The sequence below is a fragment of the Orcinus orca genome, chromosome 8, assembly GCF_937001465.1.
Source record: "Orcinus orca chromosome 8, mOrcOrc1.1, whole genome shotgun sequence".
In the NCBI taxonomy this organism is placed as follows: Eukaryota; Metazoa; Chordata; class Mammalia; order Artiodactyla; family Delphinidae; genus Orcinus; species Orcinus orca.
This window is the reverse complement of record NC_064566.1, coordinates 103,695,161-103,716,528: the sequence shown is the minus strand read 5'-3', so window position 1 is coordinate 103,716,528 and position 21,368 is coordinate 103,695,161. Positions and strand designations below refer to the sequence as shown.

Genomic DNA, 21,368 nt, shown 5'->3' with positions numbered 1-21,368 from the left:
TAGGAATATTATGAAAAATATCACGTAAATTAATGTGCACAGAACCTCCTTTTACGTTTTGGTCTTGACTGCCATTTTTCTCTGTGCCGATATACCCTCTTATGCTATTTTTACTGAGCTTAAGCGAATGGAGGATTGCAAAATGGGGAAGAGAGTGTAGACAGTGAATGATTGACTCTAACGTAATAGGGCTGCCGCTCAAGGGGAGAGAGGATGTAAGGGGTTCTCCAGTTAGAGGCTCTGACTGCGGGTTAGCCAGCTACTCTTCAGGGATGAGAATTCCACCTGAGGGGTTACATTCATTAATTAGCACCTTAACGTTGGTAGTTTTAATCACATCAGATTCTAGCAAAGTTCCATTTTCTTAACTGGGGTCTTTATGGAGGTGGAGGGGCCAAACAGGAGAGAGAAAGAATAAAAAAGAAGAAAAGAAAGTTGAGGGTGGGCCAGTGTAGACTAGACTCCTATTCTTAGGAAATCTTCTTTCCATGAATTTGCTCCTTCTTTAGTGTCTTAATTGTTAACCTTCTTGCTTAATCCCAGGAATGTTAAGGGTCTCATATGAATACCTACTTAATATTAGGCTCCATGTACACTCCTTATTACATGCATTTAATATAGGAATACATAATTTTATGACATGCATTCATATTTTGTTTTGCTTTATGTATTATTTTCTTACACATATTATTTCATTCAATCCTCCTACCTTATGGGGTAGGTATTATTATTTCCATCTTATAATTGAGTAAACTGAGGTTTAGATAAAGGAACAGGCCCAGGCCCCCATCAGTAAGTGATGGAGCCAGGATTTGAATCCATGTATATGTGGCTTCAAAGAATAGGGTCTTAAACACTTCAAATCATGGTCTCCCACATAGTGTATTTGTCCTACTTAGAGAGTACTGGGTGGAGAGTATATTTTGTGGATTCTATAAAACTGATAAGAGAGTTGCACAGGTACCCAAATGTTGGGAAAAACTGAGAATTCCAGTCTACCAATCAATATCGTTAAAACCTATGCACATTGATTAACTGAAAAAGGAGTGATTTGTATCATTTAGGTCCATTTTTTTTTTCCTTTGGCATTTGTCACTTATTGGTTCTATGATAATGGAATGTCTCGTAGGAATATCCTTTCATGGTATTTTTATAGAGTAAGGTTACATAAAAAAGAAAAAATGCCAGGATTGTGTAAAGATGACCAAGATTCTGCCTTGCTATTAACCATGGATCCTTATTTGAAAATTAAAAAAATTCTTCAAATGCTTGGGGAAACGGATGAAAATAAATGTATACATCGTCCAAGTCAGAAACCCTTCCTATTCCCTGTGTCTTTTTTTTTTTTTTGGATGGGAGGTAGTGATCAATAGTTGGTTCTATTCTGTTATCATCTGTGGATGAGTCTTACTTACGGATGATATGAAGTTGCTGTTCCATTAGGGAATCTTAATGTATTTCCTTTTTTTCCTGATCACAGAGGCAGGGACCTCTCAGCTCTTACGAAGATCCTCGAATGGCCTGTGGTTTCCAGTCCACTTATCACCCGCCGAGAGCTTGCTACCCCTTCTGGGATGAGATGGCCACTCAGGAAGTGCCCACTGGTCTTGAACACTGCGGCTCAGGTAGGAACATAAACGGAGGCTGAGACTGAGGATGGAGTTGAAGGACAATGGCAATTGGATGAGGGCTGCATCCTGCATCCTCTGCTGTCACAGCTGCCCTGGCTCACGTGGGTACCAGATGCTATTATTCTATGGAAAGTCCCAGGACTTTTCAGTCACTTTGAGTGACTTTATTCTCCAGTGACGGGAAGACTAAACTCTAGGAACGGGCCCACGCGAGGTTGCTTTAGGTCTTCATTTTGTAAACAGTTCTCTCCACTGTGCCTGTCCCGAACCTTATCCACTTCAGCCTGGCTGTTGACAAAGGACCTAGAAGGTTTGCAGTCATGAAGTGTGACAGATAGACAGAGGGTGTGTGAACTAGTCAACCTTCTTACAGGACATACTTTCTTCCATTCGTCTTCTCTTTCCGTCATCCTCTCCCACTCTGCCCAGGCCCGCCTGCATCTGTCTTCTTTTCCCTCATCCCCTTTCTCTCTCTTCAACTCTTCCTCACAGAAGCTCCTCTCGAAATTCCCTTCACTCCCAACCTGCTGGTCATGGTGCTGCCCTCTGGTGAACAGAAGCCACTCTCCCGAGGACTGGAGAAGTTCAAAGTCCTTACTCCATTCTATTTTGCCAGAGTCCCTGTGTTTCTCACAAATTCCATTAGCCCTTGCTTACCTGCCAGCTTTTTTTTTTTTTTTTGGTTTATTTTTAATACAAAATGTAAATCATAAATTTAGGGCTTCTGAAATGATTGATTCTGACATTAAGTTCAATGTTTCATGAGATCAGGGTATGATAATATATCCAAGTACCAAAAAGCCAGTGTTTTCTCCCAGGATGAATTCTTAGCATAAGAAATTTCATAACTCTTACAGATTGAAAACATGTAATTCTGATGAAGTACATAGGGGAAAAGCCACTGGAAACTAACTTAAATGCAATTTTGTTTGTTCAGTATCTCTTTACCCTATAAAACTATATGGTAAACTTCTTTTATAATAGTGGAGAAATAAAGAAAATGTTTGCTTTGTGGTCCATACTGTATATTTCACTGAAAATAGACAGACACAGAGTGAGATGCTGTAGCGCTTGGTGGAGGTTGAGAAGGATGGAAGTCCGCTTCTCCGGGGCAGAATGAAATCGACTCCTGTGTTCCATATTGTCTTGACTCAATAGCCCTTGATCTTGGAGGTATTCTCTGGTACTATCTTGGATCTCAGACAGGATAACATTTATGCTGCCACTTTCTGCGTGGCATCTCAGTTCCCCCTGGCATAAATACAAAGGTCTCGGCTATCTACCCATTTCATGAGGCGGCAGAGAGGATATTGTAGCTGGTCACAGGTTAGACTTAAGGACTTAAAATTTTAACAGATGAAAAAGCTGATCCTTTAAAATTCTAAACAAAATATAGATCTTGTTTGTATAAGCATGAATCCTGTTCATGCCATTAGGCTTTCTTTTTTTAATCAATAATTATCTTCTCTTCTTTTATTTATTTTTTAACATCTTTATTGGAGTGTAATTGCTTTACAATGGTGTGTTAGTTTCTGCTTTACAATAAAGTGAATGGGCTATACATATACATATATCCCCATATCCCCTCCCTCTTGCATCTCCCTCCCACCCTCCCTATCCCACCCCTCTAGGTGGTCACAAAGCACAGAGCTGATCTCCCTGTGCTATGCAGCTGCTTCCCACTAGTTATGTATTTTATATTTGGTAGTATATGTAAGTCCATGCCACTCTTTCACTTCATCCCAGCTTACCCTTCCCTCTCCCCATGTCCTCAAGTCCATTCTCTACGTCTGAGTCTTTATTCCTGTCCTGCCCCTAGGTTCTTCAGAACTATTTTTTTTTTTAGATTCCATATATATGTGTTAGCATACGATATTTGTTTTTCTCTTTCTGACTTACTTCACTCTGTATGACAGACTCTAGGTCCATCCACCTCACTACAAATAACTCAATTTCTTTTCTTTTTATGGCTGAGTAATATTCCATTGTACATATGTGCCACATCTTCTTTATCCATTCATCCAATGATGAACACTTAGGTTGTTTCCATCTCCGGGCTATTGTAAATAGAGCTGCAATGAACATTGTGGTCCATGACTCTTTTTGAATTACGGTTTTCTCAGGGTATATGCCCAGTAGTGGGATTGCTGGGTCGTACAGTAGTTCTATTTTTAGTTTTTTAAGGAACCTCCATACTGCTCTCCATAGTGGCTGTATCAGTTTACATTCCCACCAACAGTGCAAGAGGCTTCCCTTTTCTCCACACCCTCTCCAGCATTTGCTGTTTGTAGATTTTTTGATGATGACCATTCTGACCTGTGTGAGGTGATACCTCATTGTAGTTTTGGTTTGCATTTCTCTAATGATTAGTGATGTTGAGCATCCTTTCATGTGTTTGTTGGCAGTCTGTGTATCTTCTTTGGAGAAGTGTCTGTTTAGGTCTTTTGCCCATTTTTGGATTGGGTTGTTTGTTTTTTTGGTATTGAGCTCATGCCACTAGGCTTTGAAGTCTTATATCTCCCAGTGCAACAGAGATTAAAGCTCCCTTGCCTTAACGCTTTCAGCTCTGGATGGTGTTTCTGTAGCTACCAATTTACATCTCACTACATCTTATTAATACATGCTATGAGTATCTGAGGTCATCTCCACACTCACCCATAGCCTCAGGATCAGAATGTCTCATATTCATAGCAAAAAGTCTTGGCTCATCTCTTGTTTTAGCTAAGAAGTATTGATACATAAATTCCCAAGTGAAGACGATTTTTGATTCTCCTCCTTGTCAAAGTTCTCAAAGGTAAAATAGTTTTTATTTCAGGGCCAATGAGACACAGTGTCTGTAAAGAATTTTAAGAACCTCAGGAGGAAGCTGCTTTAAAATGCAAGGACTGATAGTCGTGTAATAGAGTGTACTTTCCACAGTTTACTTGTTCAAGAAGGAGGAAGCCGGGGTCACCCAGACTGATGGTTCTTGGGTAGGATGGGAAGACGAGGGCACATAATAACCAGTCCTAAAATGACCTGGGTTGTCACCAACTGCAGCTTAGAAATGCTAACAAGCTTCCATGTGGGAATGGTGCTTTGATGGCAAACGTGATGTCTGTAGTTCTCTCTGTCCTAGGCTTCTTCTGATGGAAAGATCTCGCAAGAACTTTTAGCTTTCCCAGCCCCTCCTTTGCCTTTTGAGCTGTCCAGACGAAGGGGTTGCGATAATTATTTCTGGGCTGTGGTCCAGCCCTCCTCAGTGATGGGTGTCCTTTGGAAGGAGATCTTGGGGTTACAGAGAAGGAAGATGAAGACATAGACCAATCGATGATTTCTCCAGCTGCAGCGCATTTCCTTGGAGATGTGTTGAGTAAGAAGAAAAGAGAGAAAAAAAACACTCTCCAGTTTTGTCATCTCCTTTTATCCTATTTATAACTTCAGTTTCCTTCCTGTCCTCCTGGCCACCCCTAGCCCTGCTTCCATCTCACGTTTGTGCTCTCAGAAGGGCTGAAGGTACTTCTTTTGTAAGGACTACACGTCTGTCAGTGTCTGGAATGCCCGGCAGGAGGGGCCACCGAGCATTAGGGTCCTTCCTCTGAATGTTGTTCCTGTTCCGAAGGGACTGAGGCTGAGAGGGGGGAGAGAAGTGGAGGGAGGGAGGGAGGGAGAGAGTCAAGCTGAGAGAGAACGTGAGTGGGGGAGAGGTTACCAGGCGAGTGGGACAGAATACTCAGTAATCAAGACTAGACGATAATCGGTTGGCCAGAATAGCTGGTTCTGAGGAAACAAGAAATGGTGTGTGGAAATGGACAGAAAAGAAAAAGTGGGCATTAGTAGAGAGATGGAGGATACAAGGAAGATAGACTGAAAGATGAATGGGAAGGGGAAAGAAGGGGAGGGGAGGATAACATGAAAGAGAAAAAGAGATGAATCTCAGGACATTAACTCTCCAGCTAAAAAAGGAAGCCACATTTGCATGCAATTGCCTGTGCAGCTGTACATTTCTTCATGACAATCTTGTAGTCATCATTTTCTTTCATTTCTACCTCCTCCGGCTCGCCTCTTCCCCCTCCTCCTCCGGATCAGCCTGGAGCCATTAGCGAGAGCCAATGGGGACGGAGAGTGGGGTTCTGCATGAATGAATGGGCTCTTTCTGTTCTAAGCCTCTCCTCATCCCTCTGTCGGGGAGACTCGTGAATCAATGGAGCCCCTTACATGAGACACGGCTGAAATGTCTGTTGCTGTGTATAGTCTGACTAGAGTGGAGTCCACTGGCCCTGCCTCCCCTCTGTTCTCTTCCTCTGTTTTGTCCCCCAACCTCAGCCCTTTCTCTCAAGCATCATAGCAAGAAGCATTGTATTAAAACGTCAGTCTCTTGTTCCTTGTCTCCAGGAGGTCACCTGAATTTCACTACCATTAGCTGTCATGACTAGTTCTTATCCACAGCCCCACGGAAGGGATGGAGTAGATGGCAAACTATTTTCAGAAAGAGGCAGTGAGCTCAGAGTGGTGCCCAGACCCAGCTGGAGTCATGCGATGCCTGCTTTCCACAGGGAACCAGAGGAGTGACATCAGAGACCCAACTGAACACCCGGCCACACGACCGCAGTCCAGCCCATCCACTGATAGCTGTCCATATTTGACTTGAACCTTAGAGCTAGGATGACCGTGAAAGACAATAGCGTGTATCAGAAACTATGACACACTTTCAGAGTGATAGACTATCAAAGTAGTTTTCATTTCAGGGATGGATCTGTCTTGAAACAGCTAAACTTACAGAGGTGCTCTCTGACCAAAGTTCACTTCTGCAAAATAGTTGCTTAGAATTGGAAAGCAGTCTCCCGCTTCAGAACACAGTAAACCCCACTCACCCTCGTGGGACTACCGTGGTCCTTGATTTGAGAAGCAAGACAATACTTTTTTTCTTCTTGTATCATGCAGTTTGGAATGTTTTTGTCATGGGTCACAGTAAAAATCTCATCTACCCACATTCATACTTCTCATTCTTTGTGAGAGAGGAAGTATACGCAGTCTAAGGTGAAGACTCCAGCCTCTGGACCCAGATGGATGGGGCTTGCCCATCAGCCCTTCCTAACTGTGTCACCTTAGACAACTTACTTTATCCCTGTACTTCAGTCTCCTCCTCTACACCAGTGTTTCCAAGCGTGTCAGAGTCACCGGCGGGCTTGTTAAAACGCAGGTTGTGGGGTTCTATCCCCACGGTTTCTGATTCACTGAGTCTAGGGTAAGGCTCAAAATTTGCATTTCTCACAAAGTTCTCAGATGGTGCTGTGGCTGCTGCTGGGCTGAAGACCACGCGTTGAGAACCACTAAGTTAATGTATGTCAAGCGTAAAGCAGCGCCGTCACTAAGCAAGCGTGATATGAATGTTTGCCTCCGTAACTCATTGTCCCAAAGCGCCTGAGAGTCCAAAAATGTCCGGATATCATTGAATCAGAAAGTGACCCCTTGATGGGATGAACACGTTGGGTGGCCGGTACCAGGCACTGGAAACTGAGAAGATAGAGAGAGAAAGGGGAAGATTCATGCCTCGTCTCTCAGCAACTTTTATTCGGACGTGTATGTGAGGCTACGTTTATGCGATGAGGAGAAATGGTTCCTAGATGAAATATCACACTTATTTATGAGATAAAGTTTGGGGTGACTTTGGCTCTCACTACAGTATTTAAAATTTCTAAAAGAAATTTACTAGCAAAGTTGTAGAACAAAAGAGTGTCTTTCCCAAGTAAACTTTGGAAGTTCAAGTGGGAGGTGTATTGAGAGTCCGAGTTCATGGTCTCTCCCGGGCCAGACGGCCAGGCGGCTGGGAGAGATCAAACCTGGGCCAGTGTTTGGAAAGGGCTATCGACAACCAGGTGGGAAGTTTCAGCAGGAAAAACAGATGCCTCTAATTTGGCTTTTAAGTGTTGAGAACATTGAGGGAATGCCAGAGAGGCTTGTTAAATGGACATTCACCTTGCTCTGAAATGTTTATTCTCCTAGCAGCCTTGTTCTTTCTGCTGGCCATCTTAGACGGCCCTGTGGTTTAAAAAAAAAACGGTTTTTCAAACTCTGTCTGCTGCACATATCTGTTCTTTCCTCATTTGGGGTATGTTTTCCTTTTCTAAAGGATCTGTTCCAGGTTCTCTGTTCTTCAAAACAGTTCTGATTCTGTGTGTGTGTGTGTGCGCGCACGTACCTTTGTCTGGGATGTCGTAATGGGGACCGTTCCTCTCGGGGAAAATTTCGACCTTCTCAGAATCGGACTTGGTAGTTGCGTTTAGAAGGGGGAAACTGTAGCCCTGTCTTAGGTTTCAGCCTTTCACGGGAGGCTCCCGTTGGGGCCAAGATGCCCTGACAAGCAGCCTCCAGGGGACAGCGCTGATGGAAGCTTAATGCAGGAAGCCCTCTCCTGACCTGCATCCCACCTCCGAGAGGACCAAAGCCTGCAAGGAAGAGAGGCTGGGGGAAGAGCCGCGGATCTGCCTCGCCCTAGTAGGGCATTACGAAGAGCATCCGTGTACAAAGACTAGCCTACGCCCTTGCTCTATCATTTTGTTCTTCTGATCATGCGATTTCTACAAATGCCTGAACCTCTTCTCCATAAGTGAAGGATGTTTCTCTGGCTGTGGATTGAATTTGCTCCTATTTGCCAATGTTACACTGTCGCATCCATCCTATTCCACCCCTCCACCACCACCTCGGTAGTTTTCCAGCCTACACTATTTCATATTCAGATTACAATCACTTTCAGTATAAGTTTTTTTTAAATTAATTAATTCATTTTATTTATTTATTTTTGGCTGCATTGCGTCTTCATTGCTGCACGGGGGCTCTCTCTAGTTGCGACGAGTGGGGGCTACTCTTGTTGCAGAGTACGGGCTCTAGGCAAGTGGGCTTCAGTAGTTGCGGCACGTGGGCTCAGCAGTTGTGGCTCGCGGGCTCTAGAGCACAGGCACAGTAGTGGCGCACAGGCTTAGTTGCTCCGCGGCATGTGGGATCTTCACGGTCCAGGGATCGAACCCGTGTCCCCTGCATTGGCAGGTGGACTCTCAACCACTGTGCCACCAGGGAAGCCCCAGTATAAGTTTTTGAGTATAAGCTGAAAGGTACTGGGTCCTAGCAAAGGGTTAGGGGGCGTGGTGGAAAGAGCAAGAACTCACCTGGGATCTTGTCCCCTCACCTTTAACAGGTGGGATCCTTACACTTATTTCAAGGAGTTCTTGTGCTATTAAATGGGGTGCTGTACCTCAAAGGGCCTTATAGAAGGTGATCAGTAGATGCTACCTTTTCCTTTCACCATGATCTGAGTGTGAATTTAAGTGACCCAAGAAACCTGGTGTCCCACTCTTATCTCAGGAGTCTTGCCCACGCTCACCCTGCCCCAGACTAATCTTCTGACACCTGCCAATTTTACCTTCCCTTGTGTCCCATTTTACCAGTGAAAGGAGAAGGGAGCCGGGTGAGGACCAGAAAGAGAAGCTGCGGGTTAGAGACCTGTGTCTCTCTGCAGCGATTCCAGCAGCACAGAGTAGGAAGGGTTGTAAAGACCTTCACAAGTGTAAATCACCTCTGTAGCTCCGCGGGAGGGAAGGTAACCTAGTGGGAGAAACCGGGGCCGCGGTTAGTGAGTTACGGAGAGGATGCGAGCTCTCAGTTGGCAGTCCTCCAGTGCCGCTTCTCAAAAATCCTAGGAAGTAACAGCATTGCACTGGAAGTCCCAGGGGGCTGGGGAGAAAAAAGTTCTCTTAACTTTTTCAAACCACAAATATTTGGTCCGAGTTGGGAAAAGGTCCCCGGGGCACGGAGTTCTTATTTGATTCAAGCGGTCTGACCCCTCTTAGGAACTCGTTGGGGGTAGCGGGGGCTGGGGACCCTGGTGGAAGCCGCCTGGCGTCAGTCCTCCCTCTGCCGCCCTCGGTGAATGAAGCGCTGGGTGGGTGAGGGAGCGGGGGCTGCAGTCCGGCGGGGGGAGGGATGCGCAGAGGCAGCCTGTTGTTCTCAGCGTCTGGCCGCCGACTCTTCCTCTCTCCAGATGTTCGCTGTGTTTATAGCTGCTGAAGCAGGAGACCCAGCTCCCTCATTAATAAGTTTCTTTCCTGCGCTGCGGCCAGGGGTCTCAGCCCCAGCCTGCAGCTGGGAGAGGCGCGGTGGAGGAGGGACGAGGGGAGGCGCCCCTCCCCCCCCGCCTCCGCGCGCCTCACCCCCTCCCCGCCTTCCTCCTCTGCAATCCTCCCAAAATACACGAGCACACAAAAAGAAAAACACCAGCAGATTTTTTATTTCAGAGAGTAAACACTTGGGCCGTGGGGGTCTGGAGGTTATGGGAAAAGAGGAAACCATCGGGCTAATCAGGCCAGCACACACTTCCCCTGCTGAAATAAAACAGAAATCATTGCTCCGCAGGCCGGCGGTTTAACCCCGGCGCTGCCAGCGAGGCGGGCGCAGGCAGGGCCCGCCCGGAGGGAGGCAGGGCGTCCGGGGGGACGGGCTGCAAGATCCCGCTCCGGGCGGGGAGGAGAGCCGCGAGGAGCGCACAGCCTTTCCATTCCGTCGTGGGTAGCGCATCTGCCCCGAGCCGAGCTTGAGAAACAGACGGTTGGAACAGAAGAGATTCTGGGCGTAGATTCAGTTTTGCAAGAGGCTGGAGGGAGCTCCAGATGGGTTGCGGAGATCCATGAGGCGGCTCAGGGAGACAACGCTCTGCCCGGCGCGCACATGCACACGGATCCTGCTGGGAAACGAGCTCGGGCGTTGCTGAGACTCGTCTGGACCGAGGTTTTCGCCCGGCCACCTCCCAGCTCAGCGAGCCTGGCCCCATCACTGACCCCTTCTGGGTCTCAGCGTCCTCATGTGTGATACAATAGTGCCTGCCTCACAGAATTACGGTGAGGGACAGGAAACCGTACTGAACGTGGAAACGGCAAGCACCAAAGCATGGCTCTCAAGTCATGATTTCATAGATTACTTTCAACTGATCAGGTTCCTCCCTCCGCCCGCCCCCCTTTCCTTCCTTCTTCCTTTCTTCCTCCCGTCCTCTATTCAGTGCCTTCAGCTTCCATCTTCGCTCGCTCGCCCCCTTGCTGCCTGTCTGGAGATCGTAAATATCGCATGGGTCAGAGGTCATAAGTCAAACATGGGACCTAATTGCACTCTGAGAGAAATTACCTTCCCACTGATGTATAGGGCAACCTTTGGCTCTCTCTGAGGCTGCCAGTGTGAGAGGCCCGTCAGCTTCGGTTCTGACCCTGCCCCCATACCATGGTATAGTCAGCTGACCGTTCCCCAGCCCCCCACCCCCCTTCACTGTGAGGATGTGGAATGGGGACCCTTCCTCCACTGGGTTCCTGCACAGCCCGGTTAGATTCACTCAGCACCTCCACAGAAACATTTGACTCTTTTGGACTTCCTTGCTATTTAAGAAAACAGACCTTCGGAACCTCTGTTCATCCTTGCAGGGGGCATTAAAAAAAACAAAAAAACAGGGGGCTTCCCTGGTGGCCCAGTGGTTAAGACTTCGCCTTCCAATGCAGGGGGTGCAGGTTCGATTCCTGGTTGGGGAGCTAAGATCCCACATGCCTCCAGGCCAAAAAAACCAAAAACATTAAACAGAAGCAGTATTGTAACAAATTCAATAAAAACCTTAAAAATGGTCCACATCAAAAAAATCCTTAAAAAAAGCAAAAAACAAAGCTACCAATTCCTGAAGTTGTTTTTACCAGTCTTTTCCATACCTCCTCAGACTTGCTGAAGTGGACCTTAAGAAACAGACCCCAGTGATTTCAATATCCACAGACCCAGGGTTCTCGTTGCCTTTGCAGTTGTCACTTGATTTCTTACCTGCTTCAGACATGTTTTTTATCAACGCTGCCAACTTTCTGCTGAGTCTCAGGCCTGCAGAGTCTCACAGAGAGCAGGGGTGCTTGATGCAGATGAGTTTCAGAAATGTGGGATTCCCTCTGAAACTGTGTGCAAAGATGTTTCTAAGGGTCTGTAGCTTTCCTCTGATTCTCAAGTGATCTGAGATCCCCAGGAGGTTAGGGCACCTTTGTACCCCCTGGCAGCACTTAGCATGTCGTGCTTAGCGAGTATGCCAAGCATACTTTGTTGAACTGGGTTGAATTCACTTGTAAAGCTTCCTTCCTCTCAATCCCTTCTCACCACTCTGGTCGGTCCCAAGAGATTGTCTTTAAATCTGGAAACTGTTTCCATCCCATTGTCTCGGAGGCAATGGGCACGGACGCCTTGTCTGAAGTGAGGCCACTTCTCTCCTGTTTCCTTTTCAACATCTCCCTTTATCTCACACTCCTCAGAATGATCTCTCCAAACGCCCATGAAGGGTAGGGACCTGTGGTCTCCACTGGGAGGTGGAGGTGGGATGGGGCAGAGCCCTTGGGCCACTTGAGAGCAGCACAGGAGCATCACACTGTGATCTGCTTCTCACGGACTAGCCAGTGAATGAGAGATTTTCCCAGCATCGCTGTCTCATGCAGTGGGGAAAAATGAGCGGTAGGGACGGTGCCTCTGAAGGGGGATGGAAGTCCAGAGCCAGCACCCCTCCCACAATGGGGGGAGAAGCCACCGCGGCACGTAGAGTTCCTTCACTCCCCCAGCCACTGCCTCTGATGCTGGCCGTCCTTTGGAGTCTTAGCTCTAATTTCCGTTCTTTACCTTCTCTTGGAACCATTGGCTGTTACATCCTCTGCCACAAACTAACTTAGACAAGTGGAGACCATTTTCAGAGTCTCAAATTGAGCACGAGGCATTACCCCACACTGGTCAGCTATTTGGAGCTGCCCAGGGATGGCTCAGCGTTTCCTCCTATGGTCAGTAAAGATGGACATTCTTAACCGAGCAGGCCTATAGCCTGCATCCCGTTGATAGGCTGAATATTGGGTTTTACAATGAACGTGGCTGAAATGTCTGTAGCCTGTTCCTGGTCTGTTGAGTAAAGATTGGAAATTACAGAAAAGTTGTCGTGTTTCCTTCAACCACATCCAAAATATTCAGGCATTTCATCAGTACTTTGTGCTTTGAGTTTAAAGTTCCTAAACAACAAAACCAGCCTACCATGGTGCAAAGTTTGGTTGACGTTGAGTGGTAGTTTTTTGTTTTGTTTTCAGCATGGTTCAGTTCCCTCAGAATTTTCAGTTAGATATCTGTGCTTATCTCTCTTCCTTGTTGCTTACCTACCAATCAATTAAGAAATTAACAATGTAGAGTAAAAATAGTTCCTATCCCATTCTTCTTCAATTTTAAATAATCTTATTGTAGGACGTCCAGGAGAAGGTCTGCCTTTTTCTAGAACAACTTGAGAGGTAGAGTAATTGCCATTCACGAAATACTTTCTCTAGGCGAAGGATCACACACTCTTACAATATTCCTAAGAGGGCGATATTATTCCCATTTTACAGATGTGATGAATGAGGCTCAGAGAGTTACTTCCCCCACAAGTCTAACTATAATTCTCAGAGGTGCGGAGAGGGTCAGTCAAACTGGGATCTTCCTTCAAAGCCCATGCTCTTAAGCATTGTACAAACTTTGCTACCCAAACATTTTTTTTTTTAAAGTCTGCATTGTTGCCTAGTGGCTGATGTCCACCCTATAGGATAATATACACTTTCCTAATTTCCCCACAAACTAGAGACCCTTAAAAACCTTGCAGAGGTGAAAGAGAGGAAATGAGCCTCTGTGCTTTACTTTTTGGACCTTCTCTCTGGTTTCTTTTGGTTCCACATTGGTTCCTTAAGGGCATGAAGGAGCAAGGTCATCTGCAGAGCTGCCGTGGAGAATGGTTTCCTTTGCTGGCATTCACTTCGGGTCTGTCACCGAAGCATGGCATTCCCTTTGCCCCTTGCCCCCTCCTCCATCAGCCAGCTCTGTGAGCAGACAGAGTCGCTGAGCCCAACTCAACCCTGAGAAGTTTCTGAAAGGTTATACCCTTGAAGCTCTCCACAGTGCAGGCAGCACGTGCTGAAGTTTACACAGACTCTTCGGACCTCTGAATAGAGAGACTAATTGTGGGGAAGCTGCCTTTCAGCGCGCAGGATGGGCTGTTCTCTGTGGGTTTTACTATCAAAAGGCTTTCAAAAGTGTAGTGGAGCCATTGTTGAATATTTCACAATGAATTAAGTACCATTTCTCTCCTCACAGCTGTTCCATGTGAGTGAGCGGAGTGCTTTTTTTTTTTTTTTTTTTCCCTGGCAGAAGACGTCTGCTGTATAAACCTAAGCACTGGGGTAATGAGATTATTTGTGTGCGAATTCTTTAGGAAAAGCATTTCTTTATTTTAAACTCAATGTGATGCAGGGCTGCTGCTCAGGAGATGGCAGGGAGAGCCTCGGAGAAGAATGCGATGGAAATGTCTAAGCAGAGCTGGGAAAAGCAGGGGTGAGGGGCTCAGGGACCAGACCTCCAGCCTCTGTACATTCATCCACATTTCCCCAGGGCCGCCTGCATCTCCCAGACCTACTCGCTGGGCTATGGAGGCGGGAAATTCCATATATTTTTTTAGTAACAATTAATCACTTTTCCATCTGCCCTTTCAAAATTCCTTCCTGATCTCACAAGTTTTTAATGGCATTGAAGGAACCCTTGTTTTGCTCTCTACCTATTTTTATATCAAGAAGCATTTAAAAACTTTAAAGTGTAAAAGACACAAAGAAAACCGCTTTCTTGTAACGTTGAGGGCGGTTTCCACCATTAGGACATATTTGACCTTACTGTTGCTAGAACATTAAGTGCTTCACGGAGTATCCAGTCATCTTCCCTTGCTTGAATTACTTTCCTCTTCAAATTTTTCATTGCCTTCCGTAGACATTGAGCTTCAGGTAATCAGTGAATTGGAACTAAGTATAAAATTGATTAAGATTAAATACTAGCATAGCCTTAACTCTTCTTAAAGTATCATCGGGGAGTTACCAGCTATTCTTTAGATCCATTGAAATCCAAGAAAAAGACAGGGGAAAAAAATGGGAAGAAGAGGGATTTAGATTAGCCACGGTGAAATTTAACTCTGAAATCTATTATTAAAGGAATTTGCAAATTGCCTTTCCCCTCAAATATCCTTCAGGATATTTCAGAAGTAGTTTAAGTAATTTTTTATTATCCTTCTGCTTCTATCACATAAGACAAAAATTTTGAACCTTTTGAGAGAAGTTCAGGAGAATGTTTCAGGATGCTATCAAATGGGTAAGAGTAGGCCAGATAGGAAAAGAAGAGGACAGAGCGTTTCAAATGTAATTCTGAATTTCTCCCATTTCGATCCCTTACTCCCTCCGCTTCCGCAATTTCCCAAAGTCTATGGCAGGGTGGGCAGGTGGGAATGAATCATTCTTCCCCTCGCTCTAATGGATGTGAAAGATCTGCTGGAAAGGCAAGAGCGAATCTATGCTGTTTCCATTGCTTTAAAACACCTAATCTTTTCCTTCTTCCTGGCTGTGTACCTGTACTTTGCCATGTGCGTATATACCAGGCTTTGTTTATTTTGTTGTAACAATCACTATAAAAATAATACATCTCTTTAAAGAAAATGTGTAAATTAAAGACTAGTTGGGAGGGGAGGGGGAGGCAGTTCAGTTCCATCACTAATGGTTAACACATTGAAGTCTCTTCCGTGGATATTTTCTCTGTGACCGGTTCAGCTGGATATCACACAGGTATCTCAGTTACCACTGGGCTTATCTCTTACTCCTCTGCCTCTGTAGGAAGCCTGTCTTTACCCTCTACCCCAGTGTCACGTCCTCTGCCAATCACCAGGCTGGAAAATGGGGAGTTACTATCCACTCCCTGCTTTGTGCCTTAAGCCTTGTGTTGGTCAAGGCTCTTTTTGTTTGCAAGTGGCAGAAACCTGGCTCAACTGGCTTTATTTTATTTTATTTTTTAACTTTTTATTTTATATTGGAGTAGAGTTGATTAACAACGTTGTGTTAGTTTCAGGTGTACAGCAAAGTGATTCAGTTATACATATACATGTAGCTATTCTTTTTCAAATTCCTTTCCCATTTAGGTTGTTACAGAATATTGAGCAGAGTTCCCTGTGCTATACAGTAGGTCCTTGTTGGTTATCCATTTTAAACATAGCAGTGTGTACATGTCAGTCCCAAACTCCCTAACTATCCAATTTCAGAAGGGGATTTATTGAGTTATAGAACTGAGAGATCCAGTAGAAGAGCCAGCCTGGGGAACTCTGGACAATCAAATAATCTTGTCAATTCCCCTTTTCTCCTCTCCCTGCCCCCTTCCCCCTCCTTCCCTTCCTCCTTCTCCTCTTTCTTTAGCTCATGTCTTTGCTTTAGTAGAGGGGAGCTGGGAGGGGTCCCGTGCTGGAAGAAGAGGGGGAAACTCTCAGGAGAGAAAAACAGTAGATGACCAAGTCTGTCAACTTTATCTTCTAAACATCTCCTGAATTTATCCCATCTTCCCTCTTATTATTGTCAATACGTTGGTTCAGGTCCCAGTATTGGTGAGCTAACCCTTTATCGTTGAGATCATCACACTGTGTTGCAGTCACTGATTTTTGTTTTCCCTGTTAGTCTACGTGCACCTTGAGGGTAGGGCTTTGTCCTTGTCACGTTCATAGGACGTGGCAGAGGGCCTGAACTGTCACAGGCACTCAATTCAGGTGTGTTGGGATTATTAACTTCATCTGTCAGGATGATTGTGAAAAGTACCCAGGATTTTAAAATCAATTAAGTCGCTAAATTAAAAAACAATGAAACACCCCCCCACCCCCCCCCACCCCCCCGCCGTCCCAAACCCTTCAAAAGAAAATTCCAATATTGTCCCAGAAGGCCCTTTGTGTTCCGGCTCTTCTTCTTCTAAGGTCGAGGGACTTTACCATTTATTCCTGTGTCCCCAGTACTGAGCCTAGTACTTGCCATGGAGCAGAGGGTTCATCAATATGTATGTCCTGCTTGTCCAAACTCACCACGGCTTGTGGCGGGTGGTTGATGGCTTGGTAGTCAACTGGATCAGAAATAATTCAAAGTTTTGGACTGGGTTAGGGTCTAAGTTGACCTTGGTTAGAGCCCTTTTATTCTGTCCTTCATCAATCAGCACATACATACTGAGCTCTTGTTCTGCATGGGATATTGGGCCACAAAGTAGGGCGGCACACTTGTCTTCAAGGAGCACCAGCACAGCCTTGGTGGGGAGCTCAGGCAGACACAGCTACGCCGGGCAGTCGGGTGAGCCTGGGAGGAATGGGGATGATAAGGGCGGCATTTTTGCTGCAGACTCCAGGTAAGGCGAGACCAGGACAGCCAGGCTCCCCCGGGCCCTCTTTCCAAGTTGAGTGAAAGGGAAGGTGGTGTGGGGGGAATTCATCTTGAGGTTCATTCGTTTGTGCAAACTTGGTCGGGGGAACAGGACAGAGTTCAATTTGAAAAGGGGCTGTTTTACTGATGTTTAGAATAGTGGCCGCTCTGGTTCTGCTTTATGTATCCTGGTTCCTTGTCAGTCTTTCCTGCGTTCCCCTCTGTTGATTTTCACCTCCCTGGCCCTAATCTGCCTGCCTCCAGAGATGAGTTTATCCTCTCCTCGGGCTTCCCAACCTGAGTGCGACGTTCCATTCCCTGGGTCTGCTGCTTCTCACTTCGTTAGCGTTGCCGATGTTTATAAAGCCAGGAGATAATATTTTTAGGTTTCATTTGGAGTTTCCCGGGCAGCCTCTCTTTAATCCACTTAGGAAGTTTAGAAAAGAAGGTCACAGAAATGTTAGATGTTTTTCCACTGAACTTTGGTTAAGCAAATGGTCGTGGGGTGATGTTCACAGACTCCACTGGGCAGACTTACCGGATGATAGGAACTCCTTTCTCTTTCTTTTATTCGTCTTGCTTCACCTCTGCACAGTTGTTTTGTTTTGTTTTTATCTTTTTCAAACAACTTTATTGAAATAAGCTTCATTGAGATACAATTCATTACACGATACAATTCACTCATTTAAACTGTAAAATTTAGGGGGTTTTAATATATTCACAGTATTGTGCAATTATCACCATAATTTAATTCTAGAACATTTCTGTCCCTCCTAAAAGAAACCTCATACTCATTAGCAGTACGTCCTATTCTCCCTCCACCCACCCACCCCGCCTTGCGCTAGTAACCACTGGTCTAAGTTTGTCTTTTTAAATTTACCCTTTCTGGACTTCTCTTGTAAATGGAATCATACCATACGGGAGCTTTAGTGACTGATTCTTTCACTATTTTCAAGGTTCATCCATGTTGCAGCATATATCAGTACTTCATTCTTTTCTAATCACTGAATGCTCTTCTGTTACGTGGATATGTCACAACTTACGTGTCCATCATCTGATGGACATTTGTTGGCACTTTGTATCTGTTAGAAATAATCCTGCTACGAGCATTCATGTGTAAGTTTTTGTGTGAACATGTTTTCATTTCTCTTGGATTTATGCCTAGAAGTGGAATTGCTGGGTTGTATGGTAACTCTATGTTTAACTATTTGTGGAACTGACAAACCATTGTCCAAACGGGCTGCACCATTTTACATTCCCACCAGCAACATACAAGTGTTCCAGTAATGACATATCCTCACCTGGACTTGTTATTGTCTGTTTTCTGGTTAGATCTCATCACGGATGTGAAGTAGTATCTCATTGTGGTTTTGATTTGCATTTCCTTAATGACTGATGATCTGGAGCACTTGTTCATGTGCTTATTGGCCATTTGTTTATCTTCTCTGGAGAAATGTCTATCCAAATCTTTGCCTGTTTTTTAATTGAGTTGTCTTTTTACTATTGAGTTCGTCATGTAGTTTAGACATAAGTTCCTTATCAGGTATATATATATATATATATATATATATATATATATATATGATTTGCAAATATTTTCTCCACTAGTATGAGTTGTCGTTTTACTTTCTTGATGTGATAATTTGCAGCATGAAAGTTTTTAGTTATGATTAGCCCAATTTATCTATTTTGTTGGTTTGTTTCATTTTGTTGTTGTTTGTGCTTTTGGTGTCATATCTAAGAAGTCATTGCCTAACGCAAGGTTATGAAGATTTATGCTTTCTTGTAAGAGTTTTATAGCTTTAGCTCTTAGGTTTAGATCTAGGGTCACTTTGAGTTCATTTTTGTGCAGTGTGAATAAGGGATCCAATTCTTTTCTTTTGCATATATATATCTTATTGTCCCAGCACTATTTGCTAAAAGATTTTTCTTTCCTCAATGTCTTGGCCCTCTTATAAATTTTAAATACATAGGCCACCTATGTTTATGAACTGTCTTCTTAATCTATGGCATAAATAATAATTTGTAGGGCCTCCCTGGTGGTGCAGTGGTTAAGAATCCACCTGCCAATGCAGGGGACGAGGGTTCAATCTGTGGTCCGGGAAGATCCCACATGCCGCGGAGCAATTAAGCCCGTGCGCCACAACTACTGAGCCCGCGAGCCACAACTACTGAAGCCCACACAGCTAGAGCCCATGCTCTGCAAGAAGAGAAGCCATCACAATGAGAGGCCCATGCACTGCAAGGGAGAGTAGCCCCCGCTCAGCACAACCAGAGAAAGCCCACGTGCGGCAATGAAGACCCAACACAGCCAAAAATAAATAAATAATAAATAAAAATTTGTATTAAGTGGTTTTTTCAACATTGTTCACTATGATAAATCAGTATTTTTTTGGTTTATAGTGAACTTGGTGGGTTAGGATACCAGAATTCTAAGTCTGGTTTGAAATGTGATTTTTTTGAACCTGAAAAATCCCCCAAATTGCCATTCATTGTTTATTTTGAGTCAGATACTGTCAAATATTTTACATATATTATCTTATTTAAATCTTACCAAAACATCCTGTGAGTTATTATTAGCTCCATTTCATAGATGAGGACACTGAGCTTTACATAGTTGAAATAACTTGCCCAAAATTACACTGTTAGTAAGTTATAGGCCCCGAATTTGAGCTCAGGTCAGCCTGACTCTGTAGCCTAGTATTAAACACCGTGCTGGGACTTGAGCAAGTTATGTGAAGTAATAGTAACCAGGAATAAGAAACAGAAAGCAGCCACTGTGTGTGCAATTTGTGAAGAATGCAAAATCTGAAAATCTAGTTATGCTAAATGATTATCAATTTCCACATCTCTAAATAGGAACATAACACCTTCCCCTGACCTCCTGTGTTACAGTTAAACCAAGACAAACAGTATTTAATTTTGAAGTTACTTAGTGTATTTTAACTCCAAGGAGAAAAAAAAAAATCAGCAGACTTTTGAAGGAAAAAGTCATCATGGTTTTATGAATTAATTGTACAAATCTCAACTTAATGCAAGTGTGTTTGCCAAGACATCGATATTTCTATTTCATCCTTTTGGTCTTATGTTTGATAAGTTTCTAACAAAGTTACTAACAGTTGTCTGGAGAACACCCTGAACTTACAGAGTTGACCATACAAAAGACTTTTAACCAAATTAATATGTTCAATTTGGGCATCTTGAAGGAATAACCACTGTGAAGCCCAGGGAAGTAGAAACCTGTATTTCTACTGTATTACACCTGTAATATTGGAGGTGTCAATACACAGAAGACCTGAAATCACCCCCACATCCTCTCCCCCATCTCTTTCCTCTTTCTCCCTTCTTTCCAGTGCTCACTTGCCTTTGGTGAAGAATTTGAGGTCTATGATTTTACAACAGTGGAATGTCTCCCAGGATGTATTGTTTGTGTGTTTGTGATTGCCACGTCCTACTTGTCATGAAGTCTCTACTGGAACGTGTTATTATAAAATCCCAATAAACATATATAAATGGGAAAAAAACTATTAGAGATATGTGTTTTGTGACCAGCTGTTCTTATTGCTAATGCGTCCCCACATTTTCCTGCTGTAGCTGCAAGGAGATGGGAGGTCGACTGGAACATTCTGGGTGCAGGAATCCTCTTGTCAGTTTCCCTCGCCCCGTAGTTCCTGCGGGAAGGGAGCTGACGCCATCCTCCACTTCCCCTTAATCCCCAATCCTGATCTCATTCCTCCTCTGGTTCATCCTCGAGTTCAGGCAGATGCATCACTGGGAGTCCTACTGTATCCTCCTCCCAATGACAGCTTCGCTTAATTCGATTTTGAGTGGAGATGGGTAGGAATTAATGCATGAATCGTCTTCTCTCCGCTGCACCACGCCTTCTCTCCTTCTCCCCCTACACACACTTTCTTGGTGGGAAAATGATGACTCGGTTTGTGATATGTAAGTGATAAAAGGTCTAATACGAAATCCAACAAATGATGACAAAAGACTTGGCAGGAGAAAACCACATTTGAAAGTCCCCGAATGATAGAGGAGAGTAATTTGGGACATAGGAATAATCTGAAAGAGTTGCCTGAATGTGTGCCTTCAGTATTTTGCACAGCTGACTTCGATCAGAATCATGCAGACTAGGAAAGTCTCTGTACCCTGGACAGATGCTGTATGCTCAGGGCCAGGAGGCTTGCCTTCCTCTTGGACATTTCTCAGAGGTGCTGTGAGATGTTGATGGAAGTGACCTTCCAGGCTATAAGGTAAAATGTTGCTGTTATTTCAATCAGAGAAAAGGAACTGTGCTTACTCACATTTAATTCTGAGGTTTGGCACATAAAGGACTTAAAATGACCCAAACTCTATGAAGATAGTGTGAAAGGGATATCTCCTAGTTGCTCTTCTAAGGGACGCCATTTGCAGAATTACACGGCCAGCTTACCCTGAAGTCATTGCTTAAATAACCTGCTAACTGGAATGTATTGACATGAACTATCAACGCAGC

At 44.5% G+C, this 21,368-nt stretch overlaps 1 protein-coding gene across 2 annotated transcripts in view; it reads left to right on the top strand.

Annotated features, from left to right (window-relative positions):
* Window positions 1-21,368, top strand: part of ETS1 (ETS proto-oncogene 1, transcription factor) — a 128,409-nt gene that overhangs the window by 26,980 nt on the left and 80,061 nt on the right. For both annotated transcript variants that reach the window (XM_049713605.1, XM_033406966.2), the window contains exon 3: window positions 1,481-1,625. In XM_049713605.1, coding sequence (XP_049569562.1) covers window positions 1,481-1,625 — 145 coding nt within the window. The remainder of the gene's footprint in view (window positions 1-1,480; window positions 1,626-21,368) is intronic.